At 46.6% G+C, this 23,839-nt stretch overlaps 2 protein-coding genes across 2 annotated transcripts in view; one reads left to right on the top strand and one right to left on the bottom strand.

Moving 5' to 3' along the window:
• The window catches only part of Wars (tryptophanyl-tRNA synthetase), a 40,439-nt gene that overhangs the window by 15,242 nt on the left and 1,358 nt on the right, over nt 1-23,839 (bottom strand). The window contains exons 2-3 of the mRNA XM_013015583.1: nt 6,229-6,445; nt 3,468-3,576 (exon numbers count right to left, since the gene is read on the bottom strand). Coding sequence (XP_012871037.1) covers nt 3,468-3,576; nt 6,229-6,421 — 302 coding nt within the window. The 5' untranslated portion in view covers nt 6,422-6,445. The remainder of the gene's footprint in view (nt 1-3,467; nt 3,577-6,228; nt 6,446-23,839) is intronic.
• The window catches only part of Wdr25 (WD repeat domain 25), a 128,058-nt gene continuing 119,694 nt past the window's right edge, over nt 15,476-23,839 (top strand). Inside the window, exons 1-2 of the mRNA XM_013015572.1 lie at nt 15,476-15,521; nt 19,921-20,759. Coding sequence (XP_012871026.1) covers nt 19,959-20,759 — 801 coding nt within the window. The 5' untranslated portion in view covers nt 15,476-15,521; nt 19,921-19,958. The remainder of the gene's footprint in view (nt 15,522-19,920; nt 20,760-23,839) is intronic.

The following is a 23,839-nucleotide window of genomic DNA, read 5'->3' as shown; positions in this document are numbered from 1 at the left end:
TAAAACAGGGACAAAACAGTATTAATAGCTATAGTTAGTTATCTTTGGTGTTACAGTATAATAATGACAGGAAATTAACCAGAATGGTTTTTGCTGGGAAGAGTTGTTTGAAAAAGACATGCAGGTTTGGAATAAAGGATCCAAAAGATGGATATAAGCGGGGTGGACACAGGGACTCTGAAACTCACTCCAGCTTTGATGTGGGCATTTCTACTGTGTGATTTGTACACCTTCTGAAGGAAGGTTAGGGGCACACAATCCAGTCTTGAGGCTCTGGAAACCCAGCAAAGGAAACTACAGGGTTCCATGCAGGCTTGAGCTGGGGGAGGAAAGGCTGTTCATGTCCCCATCTGAGTATCGGACCTCAACCAACTTGAGACTTGGGGTCTTTATCTATGAGCCATTTGGGAGTCCACCTTCCTCCTTTGGGAAACACATAAAGGGCCTTCTTGTTGGCTAAGCGTTAGCAGTATGCATTAGAGCTGCTGGGCCTCTGTCTGGAGATCCTGAAATCTGAGGTGATACTTGGGAATATACATCTTGCTTGGTTTTGTTTTGAGGCAGGGTTTGGCTATATAGCCTATGCTGGCTGTGAGCTCTCAATCTTTCTATTTCAGCCTCCCTAGTGCATGTGTGTGTGTGTGAGTGCGTGCATGTGTGCCACCACACTCAGATGAATTTGAACATTAAATGAGCTTCCTGAGGGCTTCTGCTTAGCAAGCTATGAGGTCAACCAATACTCTTGGTGTACATGTTCTTTGTTTCGGGACAAAGTGTTCCAAATAAGAGAGGAACAGAAGCTAGGTGCTGGTGGCTCATGCCTATAATCCTAGCTACTCAGGAGGCTGAGATCAGAGGATTGTGACTTGAAGCTAGCTAGCCTGGTTAGGAAAGTCTGTGAGACTCTTATCTCTAATTAACCACTAGAAAATCAGAAGTGGCACTATGGCTCAAAGTGGTACAGTGCTAGCCTTGAGTGAAAAAGCACAGAGACGGTGCCTAGGCCTTGAGTTCAAGACCTATGACAAAAGAAAAAAAAATCCTTGGGGAAAAAAGAAAAAAGAAAGAGGAACAGCAACCATTTTTAGAATAACCACAGCGATATTTTTTTGGGGTCCGGTCGTGGGGCCTGAACTCTGGGCCTGGGTGCTGTCCCTCAGCTCTTCAGCTCAAGGCTAGTGCTCTACCATTTGAGTCACAGCACCACTTCTGGCTTTTTTTCTTTTTGCTTATGTGGTGATGAGGAATCGAACCCAGGGCCTCATGCATGCAAGGCAAGCGCTCTACCACTGAGCCACCTTCCCAGCTCACAGCAACCATTTTTAGAGGCCTGAGCAAGAGCACCTGATAACAACATTCTACCAGGGCCTCCTCCAGTGCTGAAGCCATGGGACAGAGGGCTGGTATCTGGGCTGCTAAGACTATGGATGCTCTTCACTTAACCCTCAGTTTCCCAGGTATTCCATGAGGTTCAGGGCATTTTCAAGTTGAGAATGCACAAATGCCTCTAGTCCTCTACTTTCCTGATCTGAGAGCCCTCAGGACTATGACATAGAAGGAAACAACGGTGCAAGGGGAGAGAGAACTGCAGAATGCCAGGAGAAAAGCTTTGCTTAAGATCAATGAAAGGCAAATCTTGTTAGCCACAATAAGTGGGTAACACAAATAATCAAAAAGGACACAGCTACTGACCCATGGGAGTAAAAAGATGGCTCGAGAATACTAGGAACACTGCAGGACAACAAATAGAGAACCACAGAACCATAGTGAAACACAAACATTCCCAGAGAAACTGACCAAGAAGAAACAAATCTGAATGGATCTTTTAACAACCAAACAGTAATAAAAGATCACTAACAACTAACATGCAAAAAACTTCCACAGTGAAAAGAGCAAGAAGTGGTTATGGTGGCACAGGCCATAATCCTAGGACTCAGAAGGCTGAGGAAGGAGGATTGTGAGTTCAAGGCCTGCCTGGGCTATACAGTGAGACCCAGTCTCAAATCCTCTCACCCTCACACAACAAAATGAATTTATTAAGATAGAACCTCATCATCTGCTGAGGGGCATCTGCACCAATACATACTACAAGGAGGAATCTTTTTTTTTTTTTTTTTTTTGTTGGTCGTGGGGACTGAACTCTGGGCCTGGGCACTGTCCCTCAGCTCTTCAGCTCAAGGCTAGTACTCTACCATTTGAGCCACAGTGCCACTTCCGGCTTTTTCTGCTATGTGGTGCTGAGGAATCAAACCCAGGGCTTCATGCATGCAAGGCAAGCACTCTACCACTGAGCCACCTTTCCAGCCCAAGGAGGAATCCTGAAAACATGTGAAATAAAAGGAAAGAAACAGAAGGCAGATGGCTTATCAGACCGTTTTTATGAAATTCCCAGAACAGACAAATCCAGAGACAGAAGGCACACTGGTGGTTTCTGGTGCTGGGAGGGGAGGAAATGGGAAATGACTACTAATGGGATAGAGGTTTTGTTTTTTCCCATTTTCCTGGTCCTGGGCTTTGTCTCTGAGCTTCTTTTGCTCAAGGCGAGTGCTCTATCACTTAAGCCACAGCAGCACTTCTGGCCTTTTTCAGTAGTTTATTTGAAATAAGAGTCTCACGAACTTTCCTGCCCTTGGCTGGCTTTGAACTGTGATCCTCAGATCTCAGCCTCCTGAGTAGCTAGGATTAACAGGTATGAGCCACCAGCACCCATCTTTAAGTATGAGTTTTTTTGGGTAATGAAGATGTTCTAAAATTAGGACTGTATGCCTTATGAACTAACCAAAAATCACAGAACTGTATACTTAAAACAAGTGAATTTGATGATACATGAATTAAATCTCAGTTAAGGAAAAGACTGATTATAATCTGCCCACGAAGTCGACGGAGCAGGGCTGAGAGTTTTCTGCAGGTAGAAAGCTGGATTCTGTCCTGGGTGCTCTCCTGTGACCATGATAAACACGCAGAACAGAACAATCTGACCTCAGATCATACATTCCATAAACAAAGGCTAGAGCCTGACCCAACCCTACAATCAGGAAGTGGGAGAGGCCAAAACTCTTTTGGAAAATGTCCAGGCCTTGATGCTTTCTGTGTGGAATTTCTGTTCGAAGGCAGGGGTTCTTTATGGCCCTGCTGCTTTCTCTTTCGATATCATTCAAGAGCAGGCCAGTACAATAGCAGGAAGAAGGTATTTAATTTCGGGAAGCTGATTATTTATTGCATGAGAAATACAGAACTTTTTGTTTTCATGAGAGTTTGTAATTTACAGCATACAATCAGCCACAATTGAATCTCACTCTGCTCTGTGAGGTGGGTAGTTAACCAATGAATAGAAACCAGGTCTGACAGTGAAGGGTCAGTCCCTTCAGGAGTTACTGACAGCACAGAATGGGGTCGCAGGCTGCTAGCAGTCTGGATGCACTTTGTCCATGTACTTTGTGAACTCAAAGTAGAGGTAGGGTCCCAACCTGTGTGAGAAGAAGATGCCTCTGCGCAGGAAGTGGTGTGGTCTCTGGCCCGTGGCTCTCTCAATTCGGTTTATCAGCTCCTTGTCAATTTTACTGCTGCCGAACTGAACTGGGGGGGGGGGGAGGGAGGAAGGGAAACAAGGCAGCAAGAGGCTTAGTGAGCAGATATTACAGAAATGAAGGAGAAAAACAAATGGTCCATATACAATCTTTTTTTTTTTTTTTTTGGGTCCGGTTGTGGGGCCTGAACTCTAGGCCTGGGCGCTGTCCCTCAGCTCTTCAGCTCAAGGCTAGTGCTCTACCACTTGAGCCATAGCGCCACTTCCGGCTTTTTACTTTTTGCTTATGTGGTGCTGAGGAATTGAACCCAGGGCCTCAGGCATGCAAGGCAAGCACTCTACCACTGAGCCACCTTCCTAGCTCCACCATATACAATCTTAGTGACCCCTCTCTTCAGGCTTTTAGCTGATGGTCATCCACTCCCTCACACAAAGTACATAGTTCTTTGTACTGAAACAACAGCTGGTGCTGGGCTCTGGTGGCATCTGTAATCCTAGCCACTCAGGAAGCTGAGTTCTGAGGATCATGGCTCAAAAGCTAGCCCAGGCAAAAGTCCGTGAGCAAAAAGCTGGAAGTGGAGTTGTAGCTCAAGTGGTAGAGCTAGCCTTGAGCAAACAAGTTAAGGGCGAGTGCCCAGGCCCTGAGTTCAAGCTCTAGTACTGGGATTAAAAAATAAAAAGCTTCCAGGTGCTGGTGGCTCACATCTGTAATCCTAGCTACTCAGGAGGCTGAGATCTGAGGACTGCAGTTTTTTGTTGTTGTTGTTCGTGGGGCTTGAACTCTGGGCTCTTCAGCTCACGGCAAGCGCTCTACTCTTTGAGCCACAGTGCCACTTTAAGTTTTCTGGTGATTAATTGGAGACAAAAGTCTCACAGACTTACCTGCCCAGGCTGTTTTTGAACCTCGATCCTTGGATTTCAGCCTTCTGTGTAGCTAGGATTACAGGCATGAGCCACCAGCGTCCAGCTGAGACTTTTATTTCTAAGTAACAACTCAAAAATGAGAAGTAAAACTGTGACTCAAAGTGGTAGAGGGCTAGCCTTGAGTAAAAAAGCTCAAGGACGGCACTCAGGCCCTGAGTTCAAGCCCCACAACTAACAAGAACAACAACAACAACAAGTGGAATTGCAGTCAGTAAAATGGAGCAAATTATGGAATAAAGACTGGATTCTGGTGTGGTGAGAAACAACCACATAAAGGCAGTCATGCAAACATGTACACACAGCTGTTCACTTGGGTACAGCTTGTATCACTGATAACTGTGACTTCCCACATTTCTTAGTCCTTGGTCTAAGTTCATGTCTGTCCTCAAGCAAACTGTTCCTCATTGATGGGCTATACTGGTCATGAGTTAGATGAAAACATTGTAGTTGTTTCTTGTCTGACAATTATCTATGATCCTAGAGTATCCTCTCAACAGAACAAACAGGGAAACGACAAGGAAGGGCACGATGGCAAGGATGCCTATTTCACTAGACTCTTCTTCCCAAGTTCTGAATGACTTAAAATTGTGTGTGTGTGTGTGTTTGTCTAAGTGCTTGATAAGCTACCTACTACATATTACTATTTTGAAATTGTTACTTTTAAGATAATCTTTTGGAAATACAATGGACAACACTGAAGGGCTTTGGGATCAATTTTTCCCTGGCATCAACACTTCATTTCATTTATAATTAAGCTCAAATTAAAAAATATCCAGCTGGGAGGCTCAGTGGTAGAGTGCTTGCCTAGCTTGCATGAAGCCCTGGGTTCGATTCCTCAGTACCACATAAACAAAAAACGTCAGAAGTGGCGCTGTGGCTCAAGTGGTACAGTGCTAGCCTTGAGTAAAAGCAGCTCAGGGACAGTGTCCAGGCCCTGAGTTCAAGCCCCAAGATAGGCAAAAAAAAAAAAAAAAGGAAAAGAAAAAGAAAAAGATATTGTCCCATAAATATATATAAAAATCATAGGCCTGGGGCTGGGAAGGTGGCTCAGTGGTAGAGTGCTTGCCTTGCATGCATGAGGCCCTGGGTTTGATTCCTCAGCACCACATAAGCAGGGAAAAAAAGCTGGAAGTGGTGCTATGGCTCAAGTGGTAGAGCGCTAGCCTTGAGCTGAAGGGCTGAGGGACAGTGCCCAGGCCCAGAGTTCAGGCCCCATGACCGGACCCCCCCCCCCCAAAAAAAAATCATAGGTCAGCTGGGCATGGTGGTTCACGCCCACAATCCTAGCTACTTAGGAGGCTGAAATGGTTCAAAGCCAGCTCAGGCAAGAAAGTCTGTGAGATTTTTATCTCCAATAAACCACTCAGAAAACCAGAAGTGGTGCTGTGGCTCAAGTGGTAGAGGACTAGCCTTGAAGAGCTGAGGGAGAGCATGCAGGCCGAGTTCAAGCCCCACGATCAAAAAACAAAACAAAACAAAAAACAAAAAACATAGGCCATTGAAAAATAGAAATTAAAACTGTAAAAAAAATTACTTGGGGGGAAGCTGGGAAGGGATGTGAAGGGTAAACAAAGGAGGAGGCTGTAATGCTTGGTAAGAAATGTACGCATTATCCTGCCCATGTAATTGTAACCCCTCTGTACAGTATGTTCACAAATAAAATAAAATTAAATTAAAAAAAATTACTTGGAAACACATAAATTTATAAACATTGATGGAATCAACTCAATGGAATCATTTTTAAATGTCTAGGATGGCCCTGGAGAAGAAAATCATACCAATGAGCTTGTCATAGTCGATGCCTTTTGCACTACTTGTCCGTACTGTCCAGGGGTCCACAAAGTCTTCTCCAGCTTCTGTGGCATCTGGACCACTGTTACTTTCAGCGGATGGGTTGTTGTCTGGAGGGCAGTCAGCCTTGTAATCTTCCCCCATGGCAGCTTTGTAGCTCATTTTTAATGACAATAACATCTTCACCGCAGAATCAATTTCATCCTGAAGAAGAGAGTGCCAACAGTGAGTGAAAAAGCTGAGAGCTTGTAGCCCTGATACCAGAAAAGAAGAGAAAGAAATGAAAAGAAAGAGAAAGGAGGAGAGAAAGAAGAAAAAGAGGAAGACAGAGAAGATGGGAGGAAGGAAGGAAGAAGAAAGTCACACAGGTAATGTCTGCAGATGCTGACTGGTGTCAGACTCTTTCCAGAGCTCTCATGTGAGCATGAGACCACCAGTGTGGTCTCACAGCAGAGCTGAGAGGGAGCACCACTGACTATCCCTTCTGTTGGGGAATTTGAGACAAGGGAGGTAGCCCTTGGACATACAGGGAGTCAGGGCTTTGGGGCGCTTGGCCTTTACTTGTTATTCTAGTGCTATAGATTATTGCCACCATAGGACAGCAGGAATAACAGAATATCACTGTCTACAAGGTTCTTGGGCCAATGGCTTCTCAAATATCACCAATGCCAGGGAATAGGCACAATGGAGTTTAATGGAGTTTGTTAATTCTACACTGGAACTTGTTTTTTTTTTTTTTTTTTTTGGTTGGTTGTGGAGCTTGAACTGAGAGCCTAGGTACAGTCCCTAAACTCTTTTTGCTCAGGGCTAGCACTCTATCACTTTGAACCACAAGCACCACTTCCAGTTTCTGGTGGTTAATTGGAGATTATAGTCTCATGGATTTTCCTGCCCAGGTTGGCTTTGAACCACAATCCTCAGAGCTCTGCATCCTGAGTAGCTAGGATTATAGTTGTGAGACACCAGCATCTGGCTGTTGTCTTTTTTTAATCTCACAAAGGTTGGGCTAATATCTATAGAAACTTAAAAATAAAAAAAAAAAAAAACAAGTAACAACAAAATCCAAATGAAGGCAAGGGGAAGGTGGAGGCCCCAAGAGTGACCCAGTGAGACACAGTCACACCAAGCTATCTCAATAGGTGTGTGAGTGTGTGGGTGCGCTTGTGCGCACACAGGGGCTTGAACTCAGGTCCTGAATGCTGTCTCAGCCCTTTCTGCTCAAAATTGGCATCCTACCACATGGACCACAGCTCTCCTTCTGGGATTCTGGTGGTTACTTGGCGATAGAGTCTCAGAGACTTTTCTGTCTGGGCTGGCTTTGAACTGTGATCCTCAGATTTCAGCCTCTAGAATAAATAGGATTACAGGCATACTGGCACCTGGCTTATCTCAAATATTAGCATTTTAATTGTTTTAAAATAAACACAATAAATATAAAATATATGCTTTGGTTCTCCTGAAATCTATTAAAGACACACACTTCAGCCAACCCAGAAGCTTGGTGCTTAAAAGAGCAGGCCTAATTAACTGATTAGTCAGGCTATACCCTGAAGCTGCAGTCTGATAATTGGACTTGCTAGATTAGATCTCAAATATACACAGTGCAATTTGCTTGTCAAGGGAAGTATAAACATTTTCCTACTTAAGAGTTTAGAGAATGAACCATAGCCTGGGCTTTCCAGGGGAGACTTCAACACCACCAACCTTATTCAGAGAAGTGTTCCATCAGGCACAGCACTGGGCCACAGAGATCTGTGCTTCTGGGTTATCTGTGCTTCAAATAGTAAAATTTCTGGGACTAGCCATCAGAATGAATTTAAGCCAGGAGCTTGTAGCTCACAACTGTACTCCTAACCACTAAGGATGCTGAGATCTGAGGGACTGCAGTTTAAGGCTAGCCTGTGCAGAAAATTTTGCTAGATTCTATCTCCAAAATAACCATTGAAAAGCAAGGATAGCGTCATGGCTCAAGTGGTAAAACACCACCTAGCAAGCAAGCATGAGGCCCTGAGTTCAAATCTCATTACAGCCAAAAAAAAAAAGTTTGACTTGCAATCAATAACCCCAAGGATACAATATATTTTGAGATGATGTTTTTATATGTTAGACAGGTATACTCTATTCATCTTGTTTCCGCAGTGCCTAGACTCAGTGTTTGCAATAAAATAAATGTTAAGCAAGATACAATAGATCACACTTGTAATCTATTGAATGATCTATGGGAAAACTAGCTTTGCTTTGAAGTACCTAGAAGTCAATATCTTTCCATCACTAGCTGTGTTGACAGATCATACTCTATCTGTCTAATTCTGCTTGCAACTAGGAGGCCCTGTAAAGGTCAATGTTTAACCAATGTCCCCCTGCTCAAGGACCAGCTGTAATCAGGAAGAGGACTGGGATAGATAAACAGACTGGCCTTGTTTGGTTTTCAATCTAACATGGACCAGGAAAAGTTGGAGTTCTGAACAAGATTATTTTCCAATTAAATCAGGGCTGAGGCTGACAGGGTGTGAGGCTGGCTTCTAGGGGCTGCAGGTGACTGCTGTGCTTCTGCATAGGGATGGTGTCTCCACCCATAAGCCAGTGTCACTTCTGCTATGTATACTATTTACACCTGTGCCACTGTCGCTCCCCCTCCTATTCCAAGCTATCTGGTAAATCCAGAAAGCAACTGTTCCTTGACTAACACCATGAATATAGTTATCATTGTAAAGAAGTACTAACTAATCAGAGTGCTAGTGGCTCATCCATAATTTTAGCTACTCAGGAGGTTGTGACTGGGAAGATTCAAGCCTTCCAGCCCCAGCAGAAAGGTTGGTGAGCTGGGTGCCAGCTGCTCACACCTGTAATCCTAGTTACTCAGGAGGATCTGAGGATCACAGTTCAAAGCCAGCCCATGCAGGAAAGTCTGTGAGACTCTGATCTCCAATTAACCACCAAAAAATGGGAAGTGGCACTGTGGCTCAAGTGGTAGAGCGCTTGCCTTGAGGTGAAGAGCTGAGGGAGAGTGCCCACACCCAGAGTTCAAGCCCCATGACTGATTAAAAAAAAAAAGTTGTTGAAACCCCATCTCAACAGAAAAAGCTAGAGCAAAAGGAGGCATGACTGGAGGCATGACTCAAACAATGGAACAGTACTGCCAAAAGAAGAATTTCTAACTAAAAACATTTGCTCAATGTTATTCAGTTAATATTAAATGGACAAAAGTACCACTGTTAGCTTCCCAAAATGGACCAACATTTGGGAACTTTACTTTAGATTTTTTTTTTTGGTCCAGTCAGGGGCCTGAACTCTGGGCCTGGGTGCTGTCCCTCAGCTCTTTAGCTCAAGGCTAGGGCTCTACCACTTGAGCCACAGCGCCACTTCTGGCTTTTTTTCTTTTTTGCTTATGTGGTGCTGAGGAATCGAACCCAGGGCCTCATGCATGCAAGGCAAGCGCTCTACCACTGAGCCACCTTCCTAGCCCCCTTATATTATTTTTAATAAAGATAAAAAGGTCCGGTCTCAGAAGCTGAAACAGTGCAGTTAGGTGTCCTCCCATTTAGATGCTAAGCTAGAAGGCAGAGAGAAATAAGAGGGAGTAGCTATCTAAAACTGCTTCTCCTTTGAAATGGTAAGAACTTGGCAACTCTTCGCAATGGCTCAGGAAGAACAAAGGCGCAGGTAACAGCTGCCGGCTTGAGTCTTTTAACTCCCACTCCCTGCCCGTGGAGACGGAAATGCCTGTCGGTGCATCTGTCTCAGTCTCTCTCCTTTGACCTAGCTCTTGAGACACCTAGCTAAAGCCCACTACTTCTCTTAATGGTACTAAGCTCCTTGCTTTTACACTTTACATTTGTGTGTGTCTTCAGGCAATTCTTGATTGAAAATGCTACTAACAATCTGGGTGGGATCTTTATCATTCAGACCACTCCCACTCAGTGGTAACATAAGCATACACCAATCCCCTTGAGCCTTACCAGATTCTGTGTGAGCAATACATTTGTTGTTTCTGCTTCATAGCTGAAGCACAGAGGGTTAGAAAGCTTGCTCAACACAAGCAAGTGGGGAGATGGGCCACCAATTCAAGTAGTCTGACTTTTAACCTGTGTCTAAAAACTCCTTAATTCTTGGAGCCCAGCACCCAAATGTGAGATGTAATTTATCCACTTATTCAGTATTTGTTTAAGAGGTGTGTGAATGTTAATGACATCCACCTTCCAATAAATCATTAAATCGCAGTATGATACTAGGATAGGAAAGGCTAATTTCTTTTCTTAATTGCAGAGAATTATAGCCCTGGGAAAAAGAGGTATAGAGAGATAACTGACTGGTGTAATAAGGTGTTCTCAGCCTAGAGTGGCCCATTAGACATAGAGTTGGGCACAGGAGGCTGAGATATGAGGATTGCAGTTCAAAGCCAACTTCAGCAGAAAGTTCATGAGACTTTTTAGCTTCAATTAACTACCAAAAAGCTGGAAATGGCACTGTGGCTCAAAGCACAAGCCTTTAGCATAAAAATGCGTGACAGTACCCAGGCCTGGAGTTCAAGACCCAGGATGGGCAAAAAAAAAAAAAAAGGAGGAAGTACCTTTCTCTTAGTGCCACAGAAGAGGAACAACACAGGTTCCCATCTGACCCTAGCAATAAGCTGATGGAATTAGCCATTACTCCTTTCTCTCTGAGATCTGCTCTGATCAGATGACAAAGAAAGTAATTCAAACTACTTCTACTCACAAATGATCCAACATCACACCCATATACTATACTCCATGCCAAGTTTCTTCACTTCAGAGTCAGGGGTGACTGTTATGTGTTTTCCATAGCAGACAGGAGGCTGATGGTTCAGGGAAGTCAGGCTACCTTTCTGAGCACCAGTACTAGAGAGCAAATGCTAAAGCCCCTCTTGGGTTACAGGCTTTCAGAATTCCAGTTGCTCTTCGGTGCACAAAGTTTTACCCTCCTTTTGTCTGGATAGAACTCAACTTTTTTCTTTCCCTTTCCTTCCCTCCCTCCCTCCCTTCTTTCTTTCCTTTCTTCCTTCTTTCCTCTCTTTTCCTCCCTCCCGCCTTTTTGTGACAGTACTGAGATTTGAACTCAGGGCTTGGGCTCTTTTAGCTTTTTTGCTCAAGGCTGATGATCTACCACTTGAGTCATAGTTCCACTGTGGCTTTTTGGTAGTTAATGGGAGATAAGAATCTTAGGGACATTCCTGTCCAGGGTTTTGAACTTTGACCATCAGATCTTGGCTTTCAGAGTAGCTAGAATTACAGGTATGAGCCATTGGTGTCTGGCTCACACTTCCTTTCCTGAATTCTGTAGCTCTGGGAACAAGTCGAAGCATTTCCTTCATTTATTTGCTTTCTTAAGGTGCTCATGCTGCTTTTAGTTACTCCTGTCTTTTTTAGTAGGCCATGAAAGCTATACCAGGTTTATTCTTCCATGTATTTGTGGTACCTGGTACATAGTAGGATCCAAGTTATGTATTCATCAAAATTATCTTACAAAATTCCTAGGAAATGTCAGTAGAAAAATGGAGTCATTCTAGGACAGCCAGTCTCCTTTCCTGCAACCAAACTGCTGTTTCTTTGGGAAAGAATCAGCTAGAGGACCTGAGTGTGCATTCAGGCTCTATGCTGCATGGAAGTACATGTACCTTTAAATATTATAATTCCACTTCAAAAGAGGCACAAGGGGAACTAAATGAGAGGGAAGGAACAGCAGGTGAGATCTTCTTGCTCCGATGATCAGAGCATACTCACTGCATGAGTGGGAGCAGTACTACCTCCCTCACTTCATGCTTTCATCTACCTATTTATTGCATGAACAGCTTTCTTTCTCACAAGTAAGTTGATGTCTACCTTTACTTGGTAGCTCGTGTCTAGTTAATTCTGAAAGGTAAAAACGAACAGGACTGGTCTAACACCATTTCTCCAGAAAGAATGACATTTGGCCATTATGTCTTGCTCAACTGAATCTCTCTTAATCTGAGTTTCCTGCCCCTACAGTCAAATTGCAAAATTCAGCTCCTGCCCCAGTGTTGTCCTGCATTTTTTCCCTTATACATCCTGAGGCTGCAAGAGAGGAACTCTTCTCTCTACTACAGTAGAAAGGGTTCCTTTCAGGTTTGTCCTGAATAAACTTGCTCTGGTCATTGACTTCATTTCTATTCTATTTCTTCTGTCTCCTTTACTTTATTTTCAAAAAAAAAAAAAAAGTTAAAACCTGAATAGTTTAACATCAGAGATTTCCAGCTTGAAGTCCAGACTTCTCAAATGACATCCCAGTTTGCATGTGAGCTGGATATCCCTTTTTTTAAAGCAGAGTACCTACATTTTCTTTACCCTTTCAAAAGAGTCTGAGATGTCAAAACGTTACGGACCATTGTCTTAAGGGTTTACCACATAAACTCCAAATGGAGAGTTGAGTTTTAGTTAAGGAAGGTCTATCTACTTTATATAACTGATACAATCTCAAAGGAGATAATATTATAACTATGATCTATATTTCCTCTAAACCAAGGCACTGGGAGTATAAACAGCCCAGCTGCCTACTTTTTTTTTTTGCCGGTCCTGGGCCCTGAACTCTGGGCCTGGGCGCTGTCCCTCAGCTCTTCAGCTCAAGGCTAGCACTCCACCATTTGATCCACAGCGCCACTTCTGGCTTTTTCTACTTATGCGGTGCTAAGGAATCGAACCCAGGGCCTCATGCATGCAAGGCAAGCACTCTACCACTGAGCCACCTTCCCAACCCCAAGCTAGCTACTCTTTAACAGACCTCTGACAAGAAAGTGACACGGTTTCTTACATTCCAATTCCCCTTTTCTGGCACTTGAATCTTATGTTCTTTTAGAAAGATGTCTTTGTTCTACATGGGTAAAACAGGCATTTACAGAAAGTGGATCCAGTACTCGAAGGAACAGAAGGGCTGGCTGTAGCAAAACCATCATAGACAAGACACACTGAGTTTGAAATCTAGGGAAAGCTGGCATCAGAACAGTCAATTCTGAAGCCAGGTGTCTGTGGTTCAGGCTTTAACACTAGCTACTCAGAAGGCTGAGATCTGAGGATCCCATTTCCAAGCTAGCCCTGGCAGACATAGTTGAAAGACTTATTCCCAATTAACCAGCAAAAAAGCTGGATGGAGAAGTGTGGCTCAAGTGGTAAAGCACTAGCTTTGAGCAAAAAAAGTCAAATGAGGACGTACACATGTATGTACATACACACACACACACACACACACACACACACAATCTGCAAGAAACTAAAATAAAAAGTTCTGGAACAGCTCTGGAGGCCCAGCAAAGTTTTTCTGGATGCCTGGAATCTCACCAGCAGGTGGGATTGTGGTGGTCTCACACAATAGCTTTGGGATGCACAAGTTTCCAGGGAAAAAGAAAATGATCTCTTCTGAGCAAGCAATCTGTTCCAAACTTTGGCTCGGTGGCTCAAGTGGTAGAGCGCTAGCCTTGAGCTGAAGAGCTCAGGGACAGTGCCCAGGCCCAGGCCCAGAGTTCAAGGCCCACAACCGACAAAAAAAAAAAAAGATTAAACTCTGTTTATGAAAAGTTTATTTCTTTCTTCTGATAATTAAATTGTGTATGTGTGCGTGTGTGTGGTATTGGGGATTGTACCAGGGTCTAGCACATGGTAAGCTAGCACTTTACAAACTACACCCGTAGCTCCATGAACACCATGTTAAAAAGAACTTATAAAAAGCCAAGCATTAGTTACTTGGGGGCATAATAAAAATGTCAATGTGTTTATATTTTGACTAAAGGGACTGAATTAGTGAAAGAAAAATCAAACAGGAAGGTGGTGAAAGGCACACTCGGTACCAAGCCCCCACCCTCCATTTTTTATGGAAGCAAGATAAATAAAATGCACGACACTCAAAAACTAAGAAAGACAATCCCTTATCCTGAGATTTCCAACACTTTGATTTTTTTTTTTAAGCATGAAAAGAACTAAAAAGCAGCTGAAAGCCTGGTAGAGTTGTCAATACATACCCTGGTTGTGGGAGACACAGAGAAGGTGGCCACAAGATACACGGGGCAGATGAGCAGCTGAGAATGGCCAGCCTAGCCAGGGGTGGTCTTTAATACTCCTCCCAGCGTTCTTTCGCTTTCCTTTTCCAGAAATGCTCCTCTTCCTTGCCTACCTCACCCCACCCCTTCAGCTACTTGCACAGACAGTTGTTTCTGGGAAATCACTAGATTCTCAGAAACATCTCAGCCCTTGGAGCAACCTTCTTAATGAGCCTTGTCCAAAAAAGGGCAGGTTGGCGGAGGGGGGGAGAGAGGGGGGAGATGGAGAGGTCAGTGACACCCTCAAGGAAACAGCTACGAGCCATTGCATCAGCCACTCCCTCACCCAGGCCCGCAGCAGCCACATGACTGGCCTGCCCTGGTCCTGCTCCCCACCCCGCAGCATCACTGGAAACTGTTGAGGTGCGGTCACGGGACGGGGCGCAGGCAGAGGAAAGCCCCGCGCCTGCTGGTGTTCTGGGGAGGCTCGCAGGGCAGTGGAAAGCTCTGGAAGCCCAGGCTAGAGAGACCTGGGGTTTCAACCCAGCCTGGGATCGAAACTGACTGGAATGGATGGAGAGTCCCTCACACCTCTGCTCCTCCCTCCGTTTCCGCACCTGGGAAATGGGTGCAACGAGACTCTGGAGACACGACGGCCACCCTTCCACCAGCAGCGCCCCGGCCCCGGGCCCCAGGGTCCCCGGCCCCCAGCCGGCGCCAGGGAACACGAAGTGCGGTCGGGGGAGGCAGGGGTGAGGCACGAGGGGTCGGGGCGTCGGCGCGGGACGTGGACCCTCAGCCACGCTGCTAGGAGCGGGCGAGGTAGGCCGCGCCAGCCTCCGCGCCCCGCGCCGGGCCGCAGCCCGGGCACAGCGGGCGGCTCTCAGAGGGGCGTCGGTCTCCGAGCGCAGGCGGCCCCGGGAGGGCCGGGCCCGTGGCGCCGTCCTGCCTCCCCCTTCCTTTCCTCCCCGCCCCGGCCGCCCTCCCCTCTCCCCTCCTCCCCGTCCGGGCCGCCCTCCCTTTACTTACCCGGCCCCACCGGGCCTGTCACCGCGGCCGGCTCACCCACGGGACGCCTGCTGAGCGTCCGTGGAAACGCCGTCCGGCCGGAACCACTTCCGGCCCCGGCGCACTATCATTGGCTGTTCGTGCCGGGGGCGGGGAGGGTCCCGCCGCTGATTGGTTGGTGAGCCCGGCGTCGCGGCGGAAGGCGACTGGGCGGTGGAGGGCAGGCCCGGACGCCTCAGGGAGAACCGGGCGCTTCCGGCGCGTGTGGTGAGCGGCGGGCCCCGGGCGGGAGGGCGCGGGGACCGGGCGGCGGCCGGAGCGCCCCACGCTGCCCTGCGTGGGTCTTCCGTAGCGGTTCGCTCCCTTTTCCTTCCCGGTTCCTTCTGAAAGCGCGGTCGTCTCTGCCATCCGTACCCCTTACGGTTCGCCGCGCGGTTAACTTCTACTCATCCTTCAAAACCCATCTCTGGCTGGTGTCTTATTTGTTGATTTTTTAAACTCATTCTGTGGTCCCTCGGGGGCAGGATTCGTGATTTTTGCTTAATTCCTACCCACACCAGGCCCACTTAAGGGTCTGACACCGAGTAGGTAGTCAGAAAATATTGGTTAAATGGGAGTGTCCTAGTTCATCCCCTCCCAGCAGGTTGAATTCCACAGTGGACTCGGGGATCCTCGAACAGAGAACAAAACATAGAATCTCCTTCCCTCGTGGAGGCGCTTGCCTCCCCCCCCCCCCCCGCCTGGTACCTTTCCCGCATCTGTTCCTCCTTCTTGGTTGAGCCACGCCCCCTTTTCCATGAAAAAAAAATGTCACCCCCTTTTTGTTTGTGCCAGTCCTGAGGCTTAAACTCAGTGCCTGGGTGCAGTCCCTGAGCTCTTTTGGGTGCTTAACTGGAGATAAGAGACTCACATATTTTCCCTGCTCTGGTTGGCTTTGAACCGCCATCCTCAGGTCTCATCCTCCTGATCAGCTAAGATTACAGGGGTGAGCTGTATTTTCTTTCTCTTTTTAATTTTTGCTGGACCTGGAGCTTGAAATCAGTCTGGTGCTGTTTCTGTCCCTGAGATCTCAGCCTTGGAATAGCTAGGGTTATAGGCATTAGCCACTGGCACCTGGCTTTTTGTTGTTGTTGTTGTTTGTTTGTTTGTTTGTTTTTCTGGTCTTAGGAATTGAACTCTGGGTCTGGGAGCTGTCCCTGAGTGTTTTTGGTTAAGACCTGCTGCACTGTACAACTTGATCCACAGATCCACTTTTTTTTTTTTTTTGGTGGTTAATTGGAGATAAGACTCTCATAGACTTTCCTGCCAGGGCTAATTTTGAACCTGGGGCCTCAGAACTCAGCCTCCTGAGTACTAGGACTGCAGGCATCCTGCTGTCTGTCTGTTTTCTTGAGTGAGCCTTGACTCTTCTCCTTGGTTCTATTACATTGTCAGCACTGGACATCACCCAGGTGTTATCTTCTCAGCTTCTGAGGAACTGCAGCCGGGGGTCAGGTTCATCACTGTTGTTTTGCTTCCTGAGATCCTCCAGCTTGCATATCTGGGGTCTGCCCTTCCTTCAGTGTAGGTGTCATTTACTGTGTCAGTGTTCTTGGTGCCTCCTGGTGGGGCTCAGTGAGGAGTCAGTGCACCATCTATGCTTGTTGGATGAGTGAGGAAATGTGCAATGGAGTGACCACGTGTCCTGTCCTAAGGTGGGGCTACTGGGCCACACTGCTGTCTGGTCTTCCGCTATAGGCTTCTCATATGAGTCGATCACTATGACAACTGCATGAGTGGGAAGCCATTCCTATGCTGAGCACAGCAGCCCAGTGGTTCCCTTAGACAGGAAGGAGTCACATGCTATGGTGGGCATGCCTGGACCAGGAGCTGAGACTGGCTTCAAGTCCCAGCTGAGTATTTAGAGATCAAGTCATCCACAGAGAGTAATCTTGTCTATAATCAGTCCACTGTATTATATTAGGTCCATTTGAGAGGGGTTGGCTGGTCTTTGAAATATTATTGTGATGAGTTTGCATGTGGTCATTATTACATGTCTGGATTAGGCTACTAGCAGTAGTGGCATTGTTGAGCAACGAAATGCAGATATTTATTGAATGTGACCTGACTTGAATGAGAAGCTCCTTAGGCAAATAGTGCCATTTTGGGGAAAGCTGTGGAAGGGCTGAGTGGTTTATTCTAGAGGACATTGAAACTTAGCATTTAGCCAGGCACACTGGTATTCTATAATACTAGCACTTGGGAGCTAAGAGGTAAGATTGGGAGTTTGACGTCAACCTGAGCCTACTTTGGTCCATGGACTGGGCTTAGAGTGTTGATCTGCTATGCCCTCTGCTGGCTGAAGCATGCCCAACATATCCATCCCCCCCTTCCTCCCCCCCCTTCTTCTAATAGCACACTGAGAACTAGCTGCTAACAATTGCTAACAATGTATGATGGTTCAGAATTGCAGAAAGAATTTTTCTTTCCTTTTGTTTTGTTTTGTTTAAAGAGAACCTTTAATGCAGTGTGAATCTGTGCATTTGGGGCAACGTGGGTAAATTTGGATCACACCATCAGAATTGCTCCAGCTGTGCTTGAGTGTCCGGTGCCTGAATACCTGACCTCTGTCAGCCTTGTGTTGTGGGTCTATGTCTCCCACTGGCTTCTGGCAGAGATGGAATATCTCTTCCAAGCAGGGAACAGAGGGAAAGACTAGCATTCAAGGCAGGTAAGGATGAGGAGGGTGCTACATTCTCCCACTTGGTGGCTTGCCACTTTTTTTTTTTTTTCTGCTCCTACTGTGGCTTGAACTCAGGGCCTGGGTGCTGTTGCTTAGCTTTTTTTTGCTCAAGGCTGGCGATCTACCACTTGAGCCACAGCTCTACTTCTGGCTTTTTGGTGGTTAATTGGAGGTGAAGCCCAGACTGTCTTTGAACATGATTCTCAGATCTCAGTATCCCGAGTAACTAGGATTATAGCTGCTAAAATCAGTGCTACAAGCTTTCATTAGATGTTTATTGTATCCATGTATACATCTGTCCAACATACTGGTATTTGTATAAGAGACAGTCACAGGGTGACATGGCTAGTAAGACACTGCGTGTTTAAAGTTGTATACACACTGCCTCCCACAGACAGCTTTGTCACCCTTCCTCCAGACTATCTAGGCACTTTGTCACCACTTAGGGGTGTGTGTGTGTGTTATTGAAACGAACTGGGGGCCTTGCTCTTGCTGGTCAGGTGGTCTATAATTTGAGTCATGCCCCATTCCTAGTTAGGTCTTTTTTTCTGTCTTTCAGCACATCTTATTTTCTTTATGAAGGCCTCAATTTCTTTTTTCTTTTTAAGATCTATTCCCTAGTGTCTATTAGTCTTCTTTTTTTTCCCTGTGTTGATGGTAGTGGGGTTTGAACTCATGACCTCATGCTCACTTGGCTTTCTTGTTCAGATGGCCCTTTACCACTTGAGCCATGTCTCCAAATCCTAGCCTCCTGAGTTGCTAGGATTACAGGTGTGTGAACCATTGGCACTTTGAAGTCATCTTCATTTAAAAAGTTATGTCTTCTGCTGGACATTGGTAGCTTACATCTATATTCCTAGATAGCTCTGAGGATCCCAGTTCAAAGCAGGCCTGGACAGATTAAATCCAAAGAGACTTATTTCCAATTAATTAGCAAAAGCTGGAAGTGGAAGTATAGCTCAAGTGGTAGAATGCCAGCCTTGAGCAGAAAAAGCAAGAGTACAAGGTCCTCAGTTCAAGCCCTAGTATGGACACACACAACACACGACACACACACACACACACACACACACACACACACACACACACACACACACACACACACACACAAAGACATTTTCTTTCTTTCTTTCCTTTTTTTTTTTTTAATCGGTTGTGGGGGTTGAACTCTGGGCTTGGGTGCTGTCCCTGAGCTCTTCAGCTCAAGGCTAGGGCTCTATTTCTTGAGCCACAGTGCCACTTCGGATTTTCTGAGTGGTTTATTGGACATAAGAGTCTCACGGACTTTCCTGCCTGGGCTGGCTTTGAACCGTGATTCTCAGATCTCAGCCTCCTGAGTAGCTAGAATGACAGGCATGAGCCACTGGCGCCTGGCTACAAAGATATTTTCTAAGCAATTGTGCCTGTTGTATAGGAAAGTCTTTATATTTTGAATTATTTAAAAATTTCTATGTTATATAATGTTTAAATCAAGCTAAACAGTCTTACCTCCTTAAAAATTTACCATCTCTGAAGAGGTGTTGAAAATATTCAGAATCTTTTCTTTCAGCTTCTTTTTTAAAGCCCTTTTTTGTGTTTTTCTTTTGAGTTTGGTCTTGAAATTTCCAGATGAGTTTTTGTTGTTGTTTGTTTTTGTCAGTCATGGGGCTTGAACTCTGGGCCTGGGTGCTGTCCCTAAGCTTTTCAGCTCAAGGCTAGTGCTCTACCACTTGAGCCATAGCACTACTTCTGGTTTTCTGGTGGTTAATTGGAGATAAGAGTCTTACAGCCTTTCCTGCCCCGGCTGGCTTTGAACCTTGATCTTCAAATCTCAGCCTCCTGAGTAGCTAGGATTATAGGCGTGAGCCACCAGTGCCCAGCTTGTTCTTTTAATAGATATATTTTAAAATACTGTGTAAGTATTCTCCCATGCACAGTTGCTGAGTGCTGGCCTTGTTTCCTTAGGTAGTTTGCCTTCCTTGGATGATCGGACTTGTGGCCCAATGGCCTCGCTGGTGGCATATGACGATTCTGACTCAGAGGCTGAGCCCCAGCCTGCCGGAGGTGGGAACGACGCCGACCGAATGACGGATGTTTCTGGTGTGGACAGACCTTCTGGGCAGGGCTTTTCACCTTGTGCAGCGGACATAACCAACGAGGGAGCACCGCTCGCCCAGCACAGCCCTGGTGAAGAGCTCAGGGGAGAGCGTCTCCCGCTGGTTCGGCTCTGGAAAAATGACCCGGGATCTTGTCCCAGCCAGAGGCTGCAGTGGCCCAGGAAGGAGCCTGAAGTGCCGTGCCCCTCCGGCGCGCTTCCTCACCCTTCCTCCCTGTGGACCAGCCATGCTCCTGCGAGCCACGTGCCCTGGGCAGCTGCCTGCCTGAAGCAAGTGAAGCCCCTCTGGGCCGCCCCCAACGCCCCTTCCCACGCTCAAAGCATGTCTGAAACCACTCATAGACATGCCAGCTCTCTCCAAAGGAAAAGGGGAGAGGACTGTGTGGTTCCTTATACCCCAAAGAGACTGAGGCAGCTCCAGGCACTGAGCTCCGAGACACTCAGGACTCCTGACCCCGAGCCACAGGGGCCGCCTGCAGATCGTGCTCCAGCCCCTCTCCGCATGCCCCCCGTGGTGTCTGAGGCCATCCAGCCACATTTGAAAAGTCAGTTCAGGGAAACCAAGGTCCCCAGGAAAGTGCTCTTCCACCTTCGAGGCCATGGAGGGCCTGTCAACAGCATCCAATGGTGTCCAGTCTTTTCAAAGAGTCACATGCTTCTGTCCACGTCTATGGATAAGACCTTCAAGGTAAGACCAGAGTGACAGCATTTGTCCTCAGATTGTCTGGGGACAACTTCGTGTGTATGTGTGTGTGTTGTGTGTGTGTGTGTGTGTGCTGATACTAGGGCTTGAACTCAAGGCTTTGAAACTTATTTAGCTTTTTTGCTTAAGGCTAGTGCTCTACCACTTGAGCCATAGCTACACCACTGGCTTATTGGTGATTAATTAGAGATAAGAATCTCATGGACTTTCTTGCCCCAACTGGCTCTGAACTACAATCCTCTGATCTCAGCTTCCTGAATAACTAGGATTACAGAGGTGAGCCATTGGTACCTGGCTTGGCTGATCACAGGCTGGACATTTCTCTCTCTGTCTCTGTCCCTGTCTCTCTCTCTGTCTCTGTCCCTGTCTCTCTTTCTGCTCAGTCAAGGAACTTGAACTCAGGGCCTGTGCACTGTCCCTGAGCTTTTTTGTTCAAATCTAGCGCTCTACCGCGTTGAGCCACAACTTCACTTTGGGTATTCTGGTGGTTAATTGGAAATAGGAGAGGCACAGACTTACCTGGACTGGCTTTGAACTGTCAGCCTCAGATTTCAGCTTCTTGAGTAGCTAGGATTACAGGCCTGAGCCACTAGTGCCAGGCTAGGCTGGGCATTTCTTTCTGGAAATTTCTGTAATTCTTTGTTGCATTCCTGAGAGGTCCTCTGTGGTCAGCCCTGGATGGTTAGTCCCTCCTTCTCTAACACTTCCTTGCTGTTGCCTTGCCTGGAGCACCAGAGTGTTCAATTATGGCATGGCCAGGTGATATCTTACTTTATTGTATAATGCTATTATATTATTTTATGGTTTGGTTATACCAAAATTTATTCACTAGTTTTGGGGGCTTGAACTTAGGACCTGGGCATTGTCCCTGAGCTTTTTTCTCAAGGCTAGTACTCTGCCATCTGAGCCACAGCTCCACTTCCAGCTTCTTGGTGGTTAATTGAAGATAAGAGTCTCACAGACTTTTCTGCCTAGACTGGCTTCCAATTGCAATCCTCACATCTTAGCCTCTGGAGAAGCTAGGATTATAAGTATGAACCACCAGTGCCTGGCTTAAGTAGTTCTTAATAGCCCACACTGTAAATAATATTGCAATAAACATGGGGCTATTTCAGTTTTCCTCATTGACTTGTTCCTGGTCTTTGTTTATGATGGATCCTTAGAAGCAAGCATCCTTGGTTTGGCTGCAAAGCTCATAACCCTACTGAAGAATGTGCTGGCAGCACTGTTAGTTCTTTGTAATCTTTTGATCAGATGTTATGATACACTGTGCATCACCTTGAATACTATGAGGAATAATCAGTATTCAAGTTTCCCTTCTCCACAATTTTTTTTTTTTGCGCTGTTACCGAGCCTTGAACTCAGGGCCTGGGTACTGTTTTTGAGCTTTTGTGCTTAAGACTAGCACTCTACCACTTGATCCACACTCCACTTCTGGCTCTTTTGCTGCTTAATTGAAGATATGAGACTCATGGACTTTCTTGTCTGGGATGGCTTTGAACCAGGATTCTCAGATCTCAGTCTCCTGAGTAGGTGGGATTATAGGCATGAGTCACCAGTGCCTGGTTTTGATAATCTGGCTTGGGGAGAGGAAGGGAAGGCAAGTAGGGAAATGTTCTATTGAATTTGATGGGATTGAATATTTGTTTTCAAGAAACGCTGTCTTACAATCTTTAAGTACAAACTTGAACTTATGGCTTGCAAAGTAAAGTTTGAGCAGCTTAGCCTGGTAGCACAGATAAGAAACGGGGCAGGGGGGCAAATTATTTATGGAGGGGCTCCATCCATTGAGGGACTCTAAACTAACTGAACTGCAGCTGCTTGCAAAGAACATGGCCTTAAGTCTGCTCTCTGCAGGGTAGCTGGTGGCTGGTCCAGCTGTCCTTGTGAATCTACCAGCTCATCTGTGAAAAGCGTAATCACACTGGAGTCCTCTGGAAAAAGCACCTGGCGCAGACCTGGTGTCCCATGGTGCCTAGAAAGTGTTGACTGTTTCTCTCCTTTCCTCAGAGTTCTGGACCCACCCTGTCTAATGTATCTGCTGGGTTTTTCACATCTAGCCTCTCTGCTCCTAGCATCTGCCGGTGGGGTGTCTGTAGCTTGAGCATGGCAGCCATTCTGTTGTATGTGAATCCTGGATGCAAGCCAGGATTTGCCTCTTAGCATACAGGTGGTGGCAGCTCTGCCCCCAGAAATGTGGCACGGACGTGGACTGGGGTGAGGGTGGCCTGGTTCAGAGTCAGCTCCATCTCCAACAGCTTTGTGCCCTTGGGCAGGGCCTGTGTGCTGTGTGTCCAAAGCTAGCTGAGTCCTGGGCTAGTGCAGTGTTACAAGGGTAGGTGTGGTTGCAGGCACCTGGAGGGAGTGAGGAGTCACCTCTGTAGGACCATGGAGGGAGAGGGCAGCCTGGAAGATGCCAGAAGCAGAGACCTGCGGGGGGCAGAGGCAGCTTTCCATGGACCTAGGGCCTTCTCTGTAGGGCATAGCCTCAGAGAGAGGTGTGGGCAGTGCTCAGGTCCCTACCTGCCCACTTCCACTGCTGTCCCCTGATAGCAGGAGGTAGACCTAGAGCCCTGTGGGGACTGGTTTCTACCTGGCAGCCCAGTGTATAGCTCAATGTTTGTCCAGCTTGGGTCCCAGTTGTCCAGGAAACTTTGGGTTCCTCTGATGGTTTTCAACAGAAGGCCTGAGCAGGAACATTGGTTCTGAGTGTCAAGAGCTGATGAATGCACCCGGCCTGCTGCCCTTGAGCCTGAGGCTGCCAGGAGATTTCTCCTGCCGCTATGGTCCAAAATCCTGAGCAGCCAGCTAGCAATGACACCTCATGACCAGAAGAGGGTGCAGTTGGCACAGCTTGGGATGGCTGGAAAGCTTGTATCTCAGCCTGTCCCTGAGACTGCAGTGTAGGACTGTGTTCAGGGCCCTGTGGCTGTGCTTCCCTGTCCCCGGGAAGTGCATGTTTTGGAGGTGATCTCACTGCAGTGAGGGCCCAATGCCTTTCAAGAACTTTCTAGAGAGCTGTCCACTTTGCCTTCCATGCCTTACACCCCCCAGCTGCCGCCCCC

Source organism: Dipodomys ordii, unplaced genomic scaffold (assembly GCF_000151885.1).
Source record: "Dipodomys ordii isolate 6190 unplaced genomic scaffold, Dord_2.0 Scaffold2, whole genome shotgun sequence".
In the NCBI taxonomy this organism is placed as follows: Eukaryota; Metazoa; Chordata; class Mammalia; order Rodentia; family Heteromyidae; genus Dipodomys; species Dipodomys ordii.
The sequence above is the reverse complement of the archived record's forward strand: the minus strand, read 5'-3'. Positions and strand labels throughout refer to the sequence as shown.